Consider the following 19,723-nt stretch of genomic DNA (forward strand, 5'->3'; position numbering starts at 1 on the left):
GGTATGGTGAGGTGTGGTGAGGTGTGGTGAGGTGTGGTGAGGTATGGTGAGGTGTGGTGAGGTATGGTGAGGTGTGGTGAGGTATGGTAAGGTATGGTGAGGTGTGGTGAGGTGTGGTGAGGTATGGTGAGGTGTGGTCAGGTGTGGTGAGGTATGATATAAGCCGGCCATGCCGGAACGTTGTAGATGTTCTCTATATTAACAAAATCGCAGCGCTTTTTTAGAGGTAACTGGCAAGTTGTTGTTTCGCGGCCCCGATCGTAGCGAATAAGATCGTTGCCGGTCTCGGTCCTAAATTTTATTTTGCATGTCACCATGTTAGGCGTTTCGGACGTAGCAGTCTCAGGCCACGCTGGACGTAGCAGCCCCAGGCCACGCTTGAGGCGCCGTCTCATTATTACTTCCCCCAGCTGGCAGTCCGTCCACACCGCCAAGCTCCCATTTTCTCCCACAATTTTCCTCCCCATAATGTCTCATTACCTCCCCCCATTAATACTACTTCTCTTCCCCCCCCAGCGCCCCTCCAGTTCCAGATCCAGTACCAGAAAGCAGTCATTGCATACCGCCAAGGTCCTATTCTCACACAATTTTACCCCCCATAATGTCATTCATTACCACCTCCCCCCACCCTGTGAAAATTTACAGACGCGGCAGCTTCTGATTTGGATTACCAGAGGCTGGGGCGACGCTAAATTTTGCTGGGGCATTAATTCTCCTCTTCCGCCCCCCAGCGCCCCCCCCCAGTTCCAGATCCAGTACCAGAAAGCAGTCATTCCGTTACGCCAAGGCCCTATTCTCATACAATTATACTCCCCATAATCCCAGTGAAAATTTACAGACGCGGAAGCTTCTGATTTGAAGTACCAGAAGCTGGGGCGACTCTAAATTTTGTTAGGGATGTCAATCGTTACCCCCTCCCCCTATTAATTCTCCCTCTCTTCCCGCCCCCCAGCGCCCCAGTTCCAGATCCAGTACCAGAAAGCAGTCATTCCATACCTCCAAGGTCCTATTCTCCCACAATTGTACCCCTCATAATGTCACTCAATATCCTCTTCCCCTATTAATTCTCCCTCTCCTCCGCCCCCCCCAGCGCCCCCCAAGTTCCAGATCCAGTACCGCAACCAGACCGCCCTGCATGGCGCGGACGCTGTCCTAGAGTGCGAGGCGGAGGGCGAGACTCCCATCGGCATCGTCTGGAAGAAGGACGGCCAGAACGTCGAGCCCGACCTCGAGACCCGGTACGTGGGGCCCAGTCTCGGGACCCGGTACGTGGGCCTGACCTCGAGACCCGGTACGTGGAAATGTTGAAGTTGTTCTCTATATTAACAATATTGCAGCGCTTTTTTAGAGGCAGCCGGTAAGTTATTGTTTCACGGCTCCGATCGTAGCGAATAAGATCGGCGCCGGTCTAGTTCCTAAGTTTAATTTTGTATGTCACCATGTTAGGCGTTTCGGACGTAGCAGTCCCAGGCCACGCTTGAGCGCCGTCTCAGTATTACTCCCCACGCGTGCAGTCCGTCCACACCGCCAAGCTCTCATTTTCTCCCACAATTTTCCTCCCCATTATGTCACTCATCACCTCCCTCCCCCCATTAATCCTCCCTCTCTTCCCTCCTCCCCCCTGCAGCGCCCCCCCAGTTCCAGATGCAGTACCAGAAAGCAGTCATTCCACACCACCAAGCTCCTATTCTCACACAATTATACTCCCCATTATCCCAGTGAAAATTTACAGACGCGTTAGCTTCTGATTTGGATTACCAGAAGCTGGGGCGACTCTAAATTCAGCTTCTGATTTGGATTACCAGAAGCTGGGGCGACTCTAAATTCAGCTTCTGATTTGGATTACCAGAAGCTGGGGCGACTCTAAATTTCGTTAGGGGTGTCAATCGTTACCCCCTCCCCCCATTAATTCTCCCTCTCTTCCGCCCCCTCCCCAGTTCCAGATCCAGTACCAGAAAGCAGTCATTCCTTACCTCCAAGGTCCTATTCTCCCGCAATTATACCTCCCATAATGTCATTCATTACCCCCTCCCCCCACCCAGTGAAAATTTACAGACGCGGCAGCTTCTGATTTGGATTACCATAAGCTGGGGCGACTCTAAACCAGAAGCTGGGGCGACTCTAAACCAGAAGCTGCGGCGACTCTAAACCAGAAGCTGGGGCGACTCTAAACCAGAAGCTGGGGCGACTCTAAACCAGAAGCTGGGGCGACTCTAAACCAGAAGCTGGGGCGACTCTAAATTTTGTTAGGGATGTCAATCGTTCCCCCCCTGTCTCTTATACACATCTAGATGTGTATAAGAGACAGGAGGTATGGTGAGGTATGGTGAGGTGTGNACCCTCACTTTACTCCCACTTTACCCTCACTTTACTCCCACTTTACCCTCACTTTACTCCCACTTTACCTTCACTTTACTCCCACTTTACCCTCACTTTACTCCCACTTTACCCTCACTTTACTCCCACTTTACCCTCACTTTACTCCCACTTTACCTTCACTTTACTCCCACTTTACCCTCACTTTACTCCCACTTTACCCTCACTTTACTCCCACTTTACCCTCACTTTACTCCCACTTTACCTTCACTTTACTCCCACTTTACCCTCACTTTACCCCCACTTTACCCTCACTTTACCTTCACTATACCCTCACTTTACCCTCACTATACCCTCACTTTACCCTCACTTTACCCTCACTTTACCCTCACTATACCCTCACTTTACCCTCACTTTACCCTCACTTTGCCCTCACTTTACCCTCACTTTACCCTCACTTTACCCTCACCAGGTACACCATCAGGGACGAGGCCCGCAGTTCTGGGGTCCACTCTTCCCTCAGCATCAAGAAGACCGACCGGCCGGACTCGGCCTCCTTCACCTGCATCGCCACCAACCCCTTCGGCAGCGCCGACACCAACATCAACCTCATCGTCCAGGGTTAGGGCCTACATCGTTCACTATATTGCATATAGCACACTATATTACTTATCAACCTATATCATTCAGTATATGACCATATAACCTTGTATGTATCACCATATATCATTATTATATACCATTTATTTAGCCGACACCAACATCAACCTCATCGTCCAGGGTTAGGGCCTACATCGTTCACTATATTGCATATATCACACTATATCACATATCAACCTATATCAGTCACTATATAACATAGAATGTATATCGCCATGCATCATTATCATTTATTATTTATTTAGCAGACACCAAAATCAACTTAATCGTAGTGATGCTGGCCTACATCGTTCACTATATATTATATATCAACCTATATCATTCACTATGCAATCTAGTATATATTCCATTTTTTCACCATATAATCATCACTGTCCAGAGATCCCGGAGCAGCCCTCGGGCCTCAAGGTGCTGGACAAGACGGGCCGGTCTGTCGAGCTGTCCTGGACCCCGCCCTATGATGGCAACTCCCCCATCACCCGCTACATCGTCGAGTACAAGCAGAGCAAGCGTGAGTGATGTGGGTGATGTAGGTGATGTAGGTATGGTGATGTAGGAGCCCATTATCACAACATCACCATCATTATACACTATCGCTCCCACCCTAACCACCCCTCCCCCCCTCTCCCCCCAGAGAACTGGGAGGACCAGAGCGAGCGCCTGATGGTGTGTCCCACCTCACTTTACCCTCACTTTACCCTCAATGTACCCTCACTTTACCTTTACTTTACCCTCACTGTACCCTCACTTTACCCTCACTTTACCCTCACTTCAATTCACTGTACCCTCATTTTACCCTCTTTTTACCCTCACTTTACCCTCACTTTGCTCACACTTTACCTTCACTTTATTCTCACTTTACCTTCACTGTACTCTCACTCTACCCTCTCTTTACCCTCTCTTTACCCTCTTTTTACCCTCTCTTTACCCTCTCTTTACCCTCACTCTATCCTCACTTTACCCTCACTTTACCCTCAACGTACCCTCATTTACCCTCACTTTACCCTCTCTGGACCCTCACTTTACCCTCACTTTACCCTCACTATACCCTCACTTTACTCTCACTTTACCTCTTTTTACCCTCACTTTACCCTCACATTTCTCTCACTTTACCCTCACTTTACCTTCATTTTACCCTCGCTATACCCTCACTAAACCCTCACTTTACCCTTACTTTGCCCTCTCTTTACCCTCACTTTACCCTCGATATACCCTCATTTTACCCTCACTTTACCATCACTTTGCCCTCTTTATGTCCTCACTGTATCCTCACTTTACCCTCACTTTACCATCGCTATACCCTCACTAGACCCTCACTTTACCCTCACTGTACCCTCACTTTACTCTCAATTTACCTCTTTTTACCCTCACTTTACCCTCGCTATACCCTAACTAAACACTCACTTTACCCTCACTTTACCCTCACTTTACCCTCGCTATATCCTCACTTTACCCTCACTTTACCATCACTTTACCCTCTTTATATCCTCTTTGTACCCTCACTTAACCCTCACTTTACCCTCACTGTACCTTTACTTTACCCTCACTGTACCCTCACTCTACCCTCACTGTACCCTAACTTTACCCTCACTGTACCCTCACTCTACCCTCACTGTACCCTCACTGTGCCCTCACTGTTCCCTCATTGTACCTTCACTGTACCCTCACTTTACCCTCACTGTACCCTCACTATACCCTCACTTTACCCTCACTTTACCCTCACTGTACCCACACTGTACCCTCACTTTACTCTCACTTCACCCTCACTTTACCCACACTTTACCCTCAATGTACCCTCACTCTACCCTCACTGTAACGTCACTTTACCCTCATTATTCCCTCACGTTACCCTCACTATACACTCACTTTACCTCGCTTTATCCTCACTACCCTTACTTTACCCTCACTTTACCCTCACTGCACCCTCACTTTACCCTCACTGCACCCTCACTTTACCCTCACTGCACCCTCACTTTACCCTCACTGCACTCTCACTTTACCCTCACTATACCCTCACTTTACCCTCATTTTACCCTCACTGTCCCTCACTTTACCCTCACTTTAGTCCACTTTACCCCCACTTTACCCTCACTTTACCCCACTTCACCCTCATTTTACCCTCACTGCACCCTCACTTTACCCTCACTGCACCCTCACTGTACCCTCACTATACCCTCACTGTACCCTCACTTTACCCTCACTGTACCCTCATTTTACCCTCACTTTACCCTCACTTTACCCTCACTTTACCCTCACTTTACTCTCACTTTACCCCCACTTTACCCTCACTTTACCCTCTTTTTACCCTCACTTTACCCTTACTGTACCCTCGCTATACCCTCACTTTACCCTCACTGTACCCTCACTTTATCCCCACTTTATCCTCATTTTACCCTCACTCTACCCTCACTTTACCCTCACTTTACCCTCACTTTACCCTCACTGTACTCTCACTTTACCCTCACGTTACCCTCACGTTACCCTCACGTTACCCTCACTTTACCCTCACTGTACCCTCACTTTACCCTCACTTTACCCTCATTTTACCCTCACTTTTCCCTCACCAGGTACACCATCAGGGACGAGGCCCGCAGTTCTGGGGTCCACTCTTCCCTCAGCATCAAGAAGACCGACCGGCCGGACTCGGCCTCGTTCACCTGCATCGCCACCAACCCCTTCGGCAGCGCCGACACCAACATCAACCTCATAGTTCAGGGTTAGTGCCTACATCGTTCACTATATTGCATATTAACCTATATCATTTATTTAACCTATATCACATTTATATCATAGCGTACTATATATCATTAGCCGACACCAACATCAACCTCATCGTCCAGGGTTAGTGCCTACATCGTTCACTATATTGCATATATCATTCACTATATAACGTAGTAAATATCACCATATATCATCATTATTATTATGATTATTCACTTTTTCATTCACAATATAACATAGTATATATCACCATATACGATAATCACTATCATTATTTATCATTATCCATAGAAATGTTTGCCTACATCGTTCACTATATGACATGTTAACCTATATCATTCACTATATATAGATGTATAGTATATCATTCACTATATAACGTAGTATATATCACCATATAATCACGATCATTTAACATCGACACCAACATCTACCTCATCGTTTAGGGTTCGTGATGTTGGCCTAGATCGTTCACTATATTAGATATTAACCTATATCATTTTCTATTTTATAGTATATAGTATAATATTTCATTCACTATATAGGTGGATGCAGGTGTGGGGGGAGGCAGTAGCAGCTGTACGGTGGATGCAGGTGTGGGGGAGGCAGTAGCAGCTGTACGGTGGATGCAGGTGTGGGACTCCTGTCAACTCTGGCAACCGCGTTACTGCCTCCTGTCAACTCTGGCAACCGCGGTACTGCCTCCTGTCAACTCTGGCAACCGCGTTACTGTTTCCTGTCAACTCTGGCAACCGCGTTACTGTTTCCTGTCAACTCTGGCAACCGCGTTACTGCCTCCTGTCAATTCTGGCAACCGCGTTACTAGCTCCTGTCAACTCTGGCAACCACGTTACTGTTTCCTGTCAACTCTGGCAAGCGCGTTACTGCCTCCTGTCATATCTGGCAACCGCGTTACTGCCTCCTGTCAACTCTAGCAACTGCGCTACTGCTTTCTGTCAACTCTGTCAACCGCGTTACTGCCTCCTGTCAACTCTGGCAACCGCGTTACTGCCCTCTGTCAACTCCGGCAACCACGTTACTGCCCTCTGTCAACTATGGCAACCGTGTTACTGCCTCCTGTCAACACCGGCAACCGTGTTACTGCCTCCTGTCAACTCTGGCAACCGCGTGACTGCCTCCTGTCAACTCTGGCAACCAGGAGGCAGTAGCAGCTGTACGGTGGATGCAGGTGTGGGGGGAGGCAGTAGCAGCTGTACGGTGGATGCAGGTGTGGGGGAGGCAGTAGCAGCTGTTCATTAAATACAGATGTTTGTCCACCGTCTGACCATCTCCCGTGTCCACCAGAGCTGGAGGCGTCCATCGATGGCCTGCGGGAGACACAGCGCAAGTATGTCCACCTGCTGCGGCTGTCCCGTGCCCTGGCCTCCCACTTCTACCACGTGGTCAGCACGCAGCACCAGCTCGCTGACGCCTTCGCTGACCTCGCCCAGGTGATTATCACCTTCTTGGCCTGATGATTATCACCTGGTGATTATCACCACTTTCGGTGTCTCGTAGTGTCGAGTCTTTCGGTGTCTTTTTGAGTGATTTTTCCATTTTATTTTTTACTTTTTGAGTGAGTTTTCTATGATATTTGTCTTGTCAGATAAGTTTCTATGATTTTTAAGGCCTTTTTAAGTTTTTTAAGGTCTTTCTTTTTTAAGGTCTTGCATGTGTTACAGATAAAGGCATTACGTTGAACTTAGGATTGTTGTGTAGTGAGTATAAAAAGATAAGATCCCACTAACATATGGGAACTGGAGGTGAGTATAATATTTAATTATAATGCTTAACAACCACTTATATTCACTGCTTATAACCTTCATTATTCATTAGTTCTCATTGGAGACCAGAGCTGCAGGAGTTCCTATAAACATTAATCACCACTAATCACCATCATTCGCCACTTTTAAACATTAATCATCATCAATCATCCCTAGAAGAGCTTTGAGCTGCAGGATCAGTTCTTATAAAAATTGATCACCATTCATCACCCCTAATCACCCCTAATCACCACAGAAGAGCCCGGAGCTGCAGGAGGAGTTCGTCTACAACGCGGAGACGCTGCGCACGCTCAGCAAGAACGGAGAGACGCTGCTGTCCGCCCTCAACTTCTTCGTGTCATCCGTGGCCACGCTCTGCCACAATACCATGGAGGACACCATGGCCACCATCAAGCTGTACGAGCAGGCCAGGTATGTGTCCATCATGGCCACAAGACCATGGAGGACACCATGGCCACCATCAAGCTCTACGAGCACGCCAGGTATGTGTCCATCATGGCCACAAGACCATGGAGGACACCATGGCCACCATCAAGCTTTTCTGATGGACATAATATTTAGCTTTATTACCTACTAAATCCTAATTTAACACTGAGTACAGCGTGTGTACTAGCGTATTTAAGTATACTTATGCCAGTGTATTAATATGGACACATGTGTTATTAAGTGTATTAATGTGTATTAATCTGTATACGTACAGGTGTTGTTATCAAATGTATTAACATGTACAAATGTGTTATTATGTGTATTAATATGTATACATTTGTTATTAAGTATTAATCTGTATACATGTGTTATTAAGTATTAATCTGTATACATGTGTTATTAAGTATTAATATGTATACATGTGTTATTACATGTATTAACATGTAAACATGTCTTTTAAAGTGTATTAATTTGTATATTTGTATTATTAAGTGTATTAATTTGTAAATTTTGTGTTATTAAGTGTATTAATATGTATACATGTGTTATTTTAGTGTATTAATTTGTATACTTTGTGTACAGGATTGAGTACGACGCATACCGGACAGACCTGGAGGCGCTGTCATCCACACCCCGCACACAGGTGTGTAGTGTCATCCACACACCCCGCACACAGGTGTGTAGTGTCATCCACACACCCCGCACACAGGTGTGTAGTGTCATCCACACCCCGCGCACACAGGTGTGTAGTGTCATCCACACCCCGCACACAGGTGTGTAGTGTCATCCACACACCCCGCACACAGGTGTGTAGTGTCATCCACACACCCCGCACACAGGTGTGTCTGTCTCTTATACACATCTAGATGTGTATAAGAGACAGGAACAAGGTGTGTTAACTGCGGGAACAAGGCGAGTCTCATTAACTTAATGAGAACAAGGCGTGTTAACTGCGAGAACAAGGCGAGTCTATCTCATTAACTTGATGAGAACGAGGCGAGTGTCTCATTAACTTAATGAGAACAAAGCGTGTTAACTGTGAGAACAAGGCGAGTCTATCTTATTAACTTAATGAGAACAAAGCGTGTTAACTGCGAGAACAAGGCGAGTCTATCTCATTAACTTAATGAGAACAAGGCGTGTTATTTGCGAGAACAAGGCGAGTCTATCTCATTAACTTAATGAGAACAAGTCGTGTTAACTGCGAGAACAAGGCGAGTCTATCTCATTAACTTAATTAGAACAAGGCGTGTTAACTGCGAGAACAAGGCGAGTCTATCTCAATAACTTAATGAGAACAAGGTATATTAACTGCCAGAACAAGGCGAGTCTCATTAACTGCTTAATGAGAACAAGGCGTGTTAACTGCGAGAACAAGGCGAGTCTCATTAACTGCTTAATACTACCATGCATGTTTGAAAGGCGACCGTACGGTACACCTGGGCCTAAAGGGTGAGTGATGAGCGACGTGGGGGTCAAGCTGGCCTTCCTTAATGAGAACAAGGCGAGTCTCGTTAACTTAATGAGAACAAGGCGTGTTAACTGCGAGAACAAGGCGAGTCTCATTAACTGCTTAATGAGAACAAGGCGTGTTAACTGCGAGAACAAGGCGAGTCTCTCATTAACACAATGAGAACAAGGCGTGTTAAATGCAAGAACAAGGCGAGTCTCAATAACTGATCAGCTGAGATTAATATGGATTAGACATTGATTAATGCAGATTCGACGTAGATCAATGATGAATCGGCATCGATTAATGCAGATTCGACGTAGATCAATGAAGAATCGGCATCGATTAATGTAGATTCGACGTAGATAAATGAATAATCGACATCGATTAATGTAGATTCGTCGTAGATCAATGAAGAATCGACATCGATTAATGTATATTCGACGTAGATCTATGAAGAATCGACATCGATTAATGTAGATTCGACGTAGATGAATGAATAATCGACATCGATTAATGTAGATTCGACGTAGATCAATGAAGAATCGACATCGATTAATGCAGATTCGACTTCAGCTAGTGTAGATACGACATCGTTCGATGCAGATTATTCGCCTCACCATCACCCTGCTCCTGCAGGTGAAGGTGATGCACAAGCAGCTTCTGCTGTTCCACAACGCCATCAGCGCTTACTTCACCGGCAACGAAGCGCAGCTCGAGGCGACACTCAAACAATTTAATGTCGAGTTGACCAGGGGTGCCAACGCTACACCTCCCAGCTGGCTGGAACAGTGAGTAACCCCATTGCATCCCATCCCCCCAGCCTGTACATAGACGTGGGTCAACTTGACACACTTTTAGCACTCCAAGCCTGTACAAGGACGTGGGTCAACTTGACACACTTTTAGCACCCTGTTCTTGTCTTGCAGTTGATTTCATATTTTTATTTTTTATATATTTATTATTATTTATATCTATTTTTTTTAATAATTATCCCGTTATTTTTGTACAATTTCATATATTCATATTTTAAATACCGGTACCTATTTATTATTTTTATATATTCAATATTTATTATATTTATTACTTTTATATATATATTTTTTCAATAATTATCCCGTTATTTTTGTATAAAGTATTTTTTGTTATTCTTTGCTTTTAATTTTAAATTTTTTTGCGCTGGCCGGACCGGTCTGTCTGGCAACTCTGTCACCATTTCATTATTTCATTTGTTTTGTTTCCGGTTTCCGGCCGCAGGTCTCTGACAGAAACTCTGCAAGAAAATTTCCGAAGCATTTTTGCCAACGTCAACACCAGCGTCTAGCTCCTGTCAACTCTGGCAACCGCGTTACTGCCTCCTGTCAACTCTGGCAACCGCGTTCCTGCCTCCTGTCAACTCTGGCAACCGCGTTACTGCCTCCTGTCAACTCTGGCAACCGCGTTACTGCCTCCTGTCATCTCTGGCAACCGCGTTACTGCCTCCTGTCAACTCTGGCAACCGCGTTCCTGCCTCCTGTCAACTCTGGCAACCGCGTTCCTGCCTCCTGTCAAATTTAGTCATTCCTCATCAATGTTACGCTTAATTAATTAATTAAATTAATTAATTTAATTAATTAGTCTATTTGCTTAGCATTTACGCAGTACATTAAGCGACATGTGCTTTGACTCATGCTTTCTGTTCAATTACTTAATTTTAATAATTAATAACTCAAAATAAGTAATTAATTACCTCAAATAACTAATTAATTACTTATATAAGTAATAAATTACTCAGAAAAGGTAATTGATTACTTAAAATTCGTAATTAATTACCTAAAATAAATAATTAATTACTTTAAATAGTAATTAATAACTTCATATAAGTAATTAATTACTTAACATTGGTAAATTATTACCGAAAATAAGTAATAAATTACTTAAATAATAAATATCACTTAAAGAAATGAATGAAATTTTGTCCTAAAGAGCGACGCACTATTTTGAACTCGAGTGCGTCATTTTGACCCCCTTAGGCCCGGCAACAAGCCGTATCAGTGCTACGCCCAACAACAGGCGGTTGTGCTCGCGTATATAAAAAATTTATTCTCGCTTCTTATTATTAATTATTTTACTTTATATTAGCGATCAATGGCATTATATTTCATGTTAATTTCTACCTGACAGTCAACCAGCATTCAACCCAGGTTAAAATTTACCGGTTTTTTAAAGTTAAAAAAAAATGTGTCGTGAACGCGCCAAAAATTTGTTTCGTGAACGCAAAAAAATGCATTTCGTGAATGTGAAAAAAAAGTGTTTCGTGAACACGAAAAAAAAATCTTTTCGTGAACGCGAAAAATGTTTCTTGAACGCAACGCGTGTGCATGGGAGTTGCCAACTGTCAATTATTTTTACTTGCGTTGCCAAGTATAAATTTAAAGAATATATGTATATTTCTGTTTGACTTGTATATATGTCTGCGTTTTTCACTGTGTGGCCGGCCATTGTGTTTCTCACTGCATCAAAGTTCCTGTGTTCTCTGTGTGAAATTCACACAGATGTGTAGTATTTATTAATTATTTATTAAGCATTTATTTTTGTTATTTTCATCCAATTTTTGTTATCTTCGGTAAATTGTTTTTCTGTTGAATACTTTTGCGTATTTTGATCTGTTATCATTGTGTTATCTATCAGTCCAGTTAGCATTGTTATCTATCAGTCCACTTATCATTAAGTTATCTATCAGTTCAGTTTTATTTGTTATCATTTATCGGTAGACTTTAATTTCGTTCTTTTGTTTTCATTATGAAGTAAATTTATTTCATGTTTTATTTAAATTATTGCATTAAACGCTTAGTTTCTTCCACGCTTCTTATTTTCCTTTTTTTTGTGGCTATACAATCTTGTGTTCACGGAGGTACACAGGTTTATTGTATTAATACAGAATAATACAGGGCGATTCACGGAAACTTCCTTTTTGTATTTCGCGCCAAGCGGTCAAATGTTGTAGGAAAAGGATTGGGAGTATTTAATATAATAATAATTATAATAGCGGTTTCAGCGTTCACTAGGCCGTAGGCCTGTCGCCGATTCTCAAGGGGACCGACTACCCTCCGGAAAAACTTCTACAGTTATTATCCGATCATCATGAAACTTCACATACTTACGTAAAATGTAAAAATAAGAACATCTTGCTCCTATGAATTTTTCGAAAAAATTTATAGAAAACGTGAAATTCATAGAAAACGGCTAAAAAGGGGTACTTCAGAAAATCTATCTCCTCCTACAAATATCATCCTACAACATCGAGACACGTATCATTCGGTTCGTAAGGACCATACCTATAGATTTGATGAGCATTTTTCTCATTTTCCCCTTAGTTTTTTTTATGTGCGTTTTATCCCATTTTTCTAATTTTTTTTTCATTTTTCCCCCCTCCCCCCCCCCTTCTCTCCCATATAAAAAACGAACCAGACAGAAATTCAAAAAATGCTCATCAGTTCGATAGGGATGGTCCTTGCGAGTCGAATGGTATTTGTCTCATTGCTGTAGCTTTAAACTGTAGGAGGAGATAGGTTTGCCGTGCGACCAATCGGAGGTTTTCAGGACGCCCAAAAAACTGCCGGGCGGCACGTAAAATGACGTAAAAGAGTCGTAACGTAGCCAACATACCGCAACCAAGCCTTAAAACTAAGTGAGGAAGGCATAGAGCGAGTGGCTGCAAACCTTTCACCTCGCTGTCATGATGGGCACTGAAAGACCTGGCTGCATCTGGCAGTATATCAAGTCACGCCCCGTAATTAATGCCTTAGGAATTTGTTAAGGCCGCCCCCCACCGCCCCCCGTTCCATGGGGCGTGGTGAACGTAAAAATGAAGGTAGAAAGATGATTCTGCCACCAATGGAATCGTCAGAAAGTAAGCTTTAAGATGAGTATGAGCACAGATGATTCTGCCACCAATGGAATCGTCAGAAAGTAAGCTTTAAGATGAGTATGAGCACCGGATAATGCCATGATTGGCCGCTTTACGCCAGACGTTCCTTTTTAGTGTGTCCACCCTTCTAATTAATCCCATAGGCTTTACTGAAGGGCTCTAAAAACTCCCTCCCTTCGGGAGGCTGTTACGAAATCATTTTTCGACGTAGAGGGATGATTCTGGTACGGTTGGATGCGTCAAAAAGTAAGCTTTAAGATGAGCACAAAAACCGGAAAACACCATAATTGAAAATTTTAGGGTAGTGGTTCCCCTTAACATCGCAGAACATTCACAGCATTTTGCAGTCTCGAACTCGCAACTAACGTCTCACTGCTACAATTCTGCTGCTTAACCGCCCGGCCTCCTCGCCGATTCTGACCAGAAACTGGCGCACAGAGCTGGGATCGAACCCGCAACTCACTGCGCCAATCTTGGTACTCTGAACTGTAACCACTGGGCCACCCTGCCCAGTGAATGATATGGATGAATGAATGATATATGAAAAGCAAGAACATGAAGTTTTGTGTCCCGCCGTCAGTTGCCAATATGCGTTGGACAAGTGAGGCGCGTGCGTTTGCTGTCGAGGTGTACTTTTCTAATGGCCGTTCCATTATCGCTACTCAACGAGCATTCCGTATTTGTCCTGCAGGTCGGGTTCCTGATCGGAAATAGATTGTCACTTCAATGAATACATTTATGGCAAAATAAATGTTTTTTTTCATGGTGTTACCTTAAATAAATTGTTTACAATGACTGTCCAAGGCCCCAACCTCAATTGAAGAACAAGCCATTTTTCATGTCATTACAACACTTCTCTTTAACTTCACTTCTTGTTTGTCTGTCTGTCTGTCTGCTACAAATCTTGTAATCAAAATTTAATACACTTCTACTTATCCTATCGACCTGAAATTTTGCCCACTTGTGTAAAGTTGGAGACAACGCATGAATCAAATGAATGTCAAAATAAATGATTTTTGAAATTAAAAAAAAAAATTTTCAATATTAAAAAACTTAAAAAAATAATTTTGTCAGCTACAAATCTTATTGATATTTGACACACTTTTACCTGTCTAATTGATCTGAAATTTTGGACACTGGTGTGAAATCAGAGGCAATGCATGAATCAATTAACAGAATAAATAATTATGAAAAAAATTATATATTAAAAAAAATTTATATATATTTAAAAAATTGAAAAGGTAATTTTTTTAATTTTCGAAAATTAGTTGAGAAATTGATTGTACATCTGTAAGATTGGAGATACTGGATTCTTAGGAAGTGTTGTCTTTAAAAAGTAGTTTTTAAATGTATATTATTTTTAAGATTAAGTGATACAAAATTTCACGTGATGTCTTTTTCAATAAAATTAATAGTGTAATCATATTTTTAATAGTTATTTTTTTTATTAAGCTTTCGAATCAGGAAGTTTCCGTGAATCTCCCTGTATACAGAGGTACACAGGTTAATTGTATTAATACAGCCTCCTGTGTGCAGGGCCAGCCTCTCTTAGCCACACCGTCATGATGTAAGTCACTTTGTGTAGTTTGTGTTGTATTTGTGCAGTTAGTCTTAGTAATGTGTAGTTATGCTATTTTGTATACAGTAGTAGTTGATGGCATTATTTTTTAGTAAGTTTTATCTGTTTAGCTTGTATTTTTCCAATTATTTTAACTTTGTGTAGATAGTTTTTTGTAGTTTGAGTTACAATTGTTTAGCTTGTATTATTGTCATTATTTTTTGTTACCTTTGTGTACGTTTTTTATTCTCGTATAGCCAGAACTATTATTGTATAATTTGTGTGATATTCTCTACCTCCTGTATGCTCCGTGTAGCTGTGTGTTGTATCATGATGTATGCTTGTGTAAAACACATCTTATGTATGTGCTGTATTGTATTGATTTTTTCCATCTGAATTAATTGTGTTAACATATTGTATAGGATCAGTAAGATACCAAATATTTTATTTTTTGTTTTATATTGACTTTGTCCTTTTGTTCATCTGTATTTATTGTGTTAACATGTTGTATAGAATCAGTAAGATACCGAGTAAGCGAGCTCTTGTGTAGATTGTGTGAATTTTGTTCTCTGTATGTAAGAGGCGTACCATATACAACTTGTGTGTGAATTACATATAATGTTTAGATTGTTTTGTCTGTATGGATTGTATTTTGCAGGGGTACCTACTGACTGCGCCCCCAGGAGGGAGGAATGGGGGTCAACAACATCAGCAACACTAACAGCATCAACAATAACAGTGATATCAACAAAAGCACAGACGATATCAAAAGAGTGGACGTGAAGAGATTGTCTGCAAAAAATTGGTCCATTATATAGCATTCCAGAGCCCTGGGGCGGCCCTTGGGCTACCCTTGGAAACTCCTGGGCCACCCTTAAGCGAGACTCAATTGGGCTACCCTTGAGAGACTCCTGGGCGACCCTTGGGAGACCCTTGGGCTACCCTTGAGAGACTCCTGGGCGACCCTTGGGAGACGCCTAGGCGACCCACGGGAGACTCCTGGGCGACCCTTGGGAGACTCCTGGGCGACCCTTGGGAGACTCTTGGGCGACCCTTGGGCTACCCTTGAGAGACTCCTGGGCGACCCTTGGGAGACTCCTGGGCGACCCTTGGGAGACTCCTGGGCGACCTTTGGGAGACTCCTGGGCGACCCTTGGGAGACTCCTGGGCGACGCTTGGGAGACTCCTGGGCGACCTTTGGGAGACTCCTGGGCGACCCTTGGGAGACTCCAGGGCGACACTTGGGAGACTCCTGGGCGACCCTTGGGAGACACAATTCCCTAACAAAATTCGGGGACCGCCTAGGCTTCGGCCGAATAGTCACTACACTCGGCGCAAAGTTATTCTGGGTCAGTTGGCCAACTGATCGCAATCAGCGTCTAGTCAGAACCTCCTGGCCGACTTTATGGTCTCCTGAGAGTAGGGCAAGAGTTGGCAGAATCCCCTCAGTCCCCTCACCAGGCTCTGGTAGCTGGGGATCCGGGGATCGGAATGTAGACCAAAAAGCGGACATAGAGCAGCTGATTTAAGTTCGGTCCGAGTCCTAGGCGGTTCCTAATTCAGGCTCGCCAGGCTCGCCAAATTTTGATAGGGTTATTAAGTAGTTATAATTTCATATTATTTTGCTTGATGCGCTAATAATTAGCGAATTAAGTAGGTGTGCTGTTAGAATATAATGATGGGTGGCGGGTGGCAACAGGTGGGTGGCGAGTGGCATGTGGCAACTGGTGGATGGCGTGTGACAACTGGTGGGTGGTGTGTGGCAACTGGTGGGTGATGTGTGGCAACTGGTGGGTGACGCGTGGCAACTGGTGGGTGATGTGTGGCAACTGGTGGGTGGTGTGTGGCAACTGGTGGGTGTATAGAATGTTGACGGGAGCAGAAGCCTGCTGACAGTTGACAGGAGCAACCTGCTGACTGTTGACAGGAGCAGCAGCCTGCTGACTGTTGACAGGAGCAGCAGCCTGCTGACAGTTGATAAGACGAACGGCAAAGATGGCCATTAGACTTTCGTCTTATCCCCATTTTAATAAATAAAATATTTTGCTGCAGCATCACGTCTTCTTATAATCTTCGCGGCATTCATCATCGCGACTTACTCGTTATCTCTTTAATCATTCTCGCGGCATTCCCCATCGCGCCATTTCATTATCTCATTCATTATCATCACAGTATTCCTCACGGCATTTATCATCGCGGTTTAATCATCATCGTCACTTAATCATCGCAACATCATCAATCCTCGCGCTATTTTCCTCGCGACGTCATAATTCCCCCTATCCACTAACTTCGGCAATATCGAATTGAACTGCAGCACCTCAGTACAACGTCTAGTCTCCCGGCACTTAGAGTTTCACAAAGTGAGAACTGTAGCTAGCTAGATGTATTCATCTAGTTGGCAGGCCTGCAAAGTTTAAACACACAGCTCATTCATCGCCTGTTAGAAACCCCACCTATTTTCAATCCTTTTCGCACTTTTTCTCATCGCCTTCGGAAGTAATCTGTATTCCTCGTAATATTTTCTTTATCGCAACCCTCGTCTCCGTGATCATTATACTCACGGTTCCTCCTAAATTTTTCCACAGAATAATTCTTACTTAATCGACCCATGCTGCCAAAAAATTATATTTCCTCCCTATCTATTTAATTCCCTATAGCGCATAAACTTCGTACTAAACTGTTCTCGGCGCTCCTTTTAATCCTGTTGCATTTTCCCGTGTCTTCTCCTCTTATCCTGCACTTCAGAATTTCAAATCTCGCTCCTGCTTACAACTCAATAAGTCGAATTCTCTTCCGTCTTAGCTTCCCGCTCGGTCGAACTTCTAAATCCGCATCATATTTCAATTGAGGACGACAAAAAAAAAAAAACGATTGCTTATACTAACTTCCATTTCTATATTAGCATCTGACTGCTCTAACTGCCACTGCTGCGGTAGTAACTTTACTGCTTAAATTTCCATTGCCTTACTGCTTCACGCGTCCGCCTAGAACCGAAACAAATACATCCCATAGCGTAGTTTATGGCCTCCTCGAGCGCTCTTTCGTTTACAACCGACCCCAACCGCGACTTCCCTACACTTTTCTATCCCCAGCCACCGCAGTAGCTTCGCGTACACACAACGCATGAAAAATATCGATAATTAGAGTAGAGAAATTTAAGTTCTTAGTGTTCCACCGTTCATGATTACTCGTGATTAGGAAGCAAAATTTATTATTACAGTGCTTCGCAAGCCATATCTGCTCTTGAAACTTATTCGGTATTCGATCAACTACTTGTACATTAATCGCCGTTGCACATCACTGATCTCGCAACCATTAACGACGAGTAAATTGTTCATGTTGGAAACAAGTCTATACTAGCAGAGAGATTAATGAACACGCAAAAATCAAAATTACAATCTACATTTACTTAGAATATAAACGTTCATTCCGCTTTTTCCATTCGTGAGTTGCGCTATTCGGTTACTTGCTAAAATCCCTATACGTCAAATCTTGATAACCTATAGAACGCGCGGTATTTGAAAGATGGCAAAAAGAAAACAAAAAATTTTTCTTTCATAAAATAAATTCAAACGACCGTTAACGCATGCATTTGAATCCCCATGGTGTGCTAATTTATCCTTCCGCTCACCAAGCATCGGTCTTCCGATCTCCCTAACATTTGCTGCCCAGTTCGCCGACCATAAGCCGCCCTTAATTTGCTCGCCTTCCCCAGCATCGGTTCTAGCCAGCCTGCCGGGTTCCTGCGCGGTCGGTCTAATTTGTCATGCTCCACTCCCTGTTTCGGACCCGACAACTCCTGCATTATTTTGGACCTTAACGACGCCTGTCTATATCCTGTCATAGAAATTCCAACCACTACTCCGAATAAAAAAAAAAGAAATTAAAACTTACGAAAATCTATGCCTACAGCAGACTACTTAAGTACGAGAAACCGAATTCCTTTGAGTTAGGTTATGTTGACCTTCAAGCTCGAAGTTTCTATCTTATTTTATCGCTCACAAAAATTTATTTTCTACCATAATCGCAGTCCTCTCTTAGTTCTACTCGCATGCCCTTATATTTATCTCTAATACTAAGTATCCGTAGAAGAGAAAGCTACCAAGGAAACTCACATGAGTAAGCCATAAACTGACTCCTACTCTCGAGTAGCTTCTAATTCTATCTCTATCGATCAACTTAGAAATATTTTTACACCCAAAAAAAACATTGAGTCTAGCCTTAACCTTAAAAGTTTCCTACTTCTAAGTTCATAGTTATATATACAGCTTATGTAGTCGTGCACTCAAGTCCGCTTTCAGCTATCTACTATTGTTTATCCCTGACGCCATAAATCCCGCCGAGAGAGCATCCCATCTTGCCCGTCTTGAGTGGTTAGCCTACCCATCTCGAGTCTAGCCTACCTATTAAATTTAACGGCTAGGCTCTCCTTTCCGTCGGCTAGAATAGTCACTTGATATCCACCCGTGCACGCTGTTTCTCAAACAAAGCCCCACTCTTTCCTCAACAAGGGTTAAGGGTTAAGGGTTATTCATTGCCCGCAAAATTTTTTAACCGTCCTCTCAACGAAATTCTCTACACAAACCTTTTTAAATCTGTAGCGCTAAAGTCGTTTATTTTAATGGCCTAGGATAAGAGCCATTTCTCTACCATGTTTTAATGCTTTGCGTCCGTTATGGAGGGAGAGAGGGAGATGAACGAAAATAAAGGCTTTGTAATTAACTAATTTAAATATTTTTAGCGGAACCAAATGTCCTAACGACGAACTTGCTCACTACTGCTCTTCGTCGGGACCAATTTCCCCTAGATTCTTTCTACCAAGTAAGAATATCTAAGTCTACTTTATCTACAACTGCTAAAAGAAATGGCCACCGTCTTTAACCTGAAACTTACTCCTG

At 43.3% G+C, this 19,723-nt stretch overlaps 1 protein-coding gene across 1 annotated transcript in view; it reads left to right on the plus strand.

Moving 5' to 3' along the window:
• The window catches only part of LOC125177667 (Down syndrome cell adhesion molecule-like), a 23,275-nt gene extending 12,594 nt beyond the window's left edge, over positions 1-10,681 (plus strand). The window contains exons 5-15 of the mRNA XM_047879848.1: positions 1,091-1,238; positions 2,789-2,937; positions 3,356-3,487; positions 3,611-3,644; positions 5,544-5,692; positions 7,003-7,148; positions 7,717-7,892; positions 8,490-8,680; positions 9,365-9,411; positions 9,997-10,148; positions 10,615-10,681. Of these exons, the coding sequence (XP_047735804.1) occupies positions 1,091-1,238; positions 2,789-2,937; positions 3,356-3,487; positions 3,611-3,644; positions 5,544-5,692; positions 7,003-7,148; positions 7,717-7,892; positions 8,490-8,680; positions 9,365-9,411; positions 9,997-10,148; positions 10,615-10,681 (1,391 nt within the window). The remainder of the gene's footprint in view (positions 1-1,090; positions 1,239-2,788; positions 2,938-3,355; positions 3,488-3,610; positions 3,645-5,543; positions 5,693-7,002; positions 7,149-7,716; positions 7,893-8,489; positions 8,681-9,364; positions 9,412-9,996; positions 10,149-10,614) is intronic.
• Positions 10,682-19,723: the final 9,042 nt, after the last annotated feature.

The sequence above is a fragment of the Hyalella azteca genome, unplaced genomic scaffold (genome assembly GCF_000764305.2).
Source record: "Hyalella azteca isolate HAZT.00-mixed unplaced genomic scaffold, Hazt_2.0.2 contig3954, whole genome shotgun sequence".
Lineage (NCBI taxonomy): Eukaryota > Metazoa > Arthropoda > Malacostraca > Amphipoda > Hyalellidae > Hyalella > Hyalella azteca.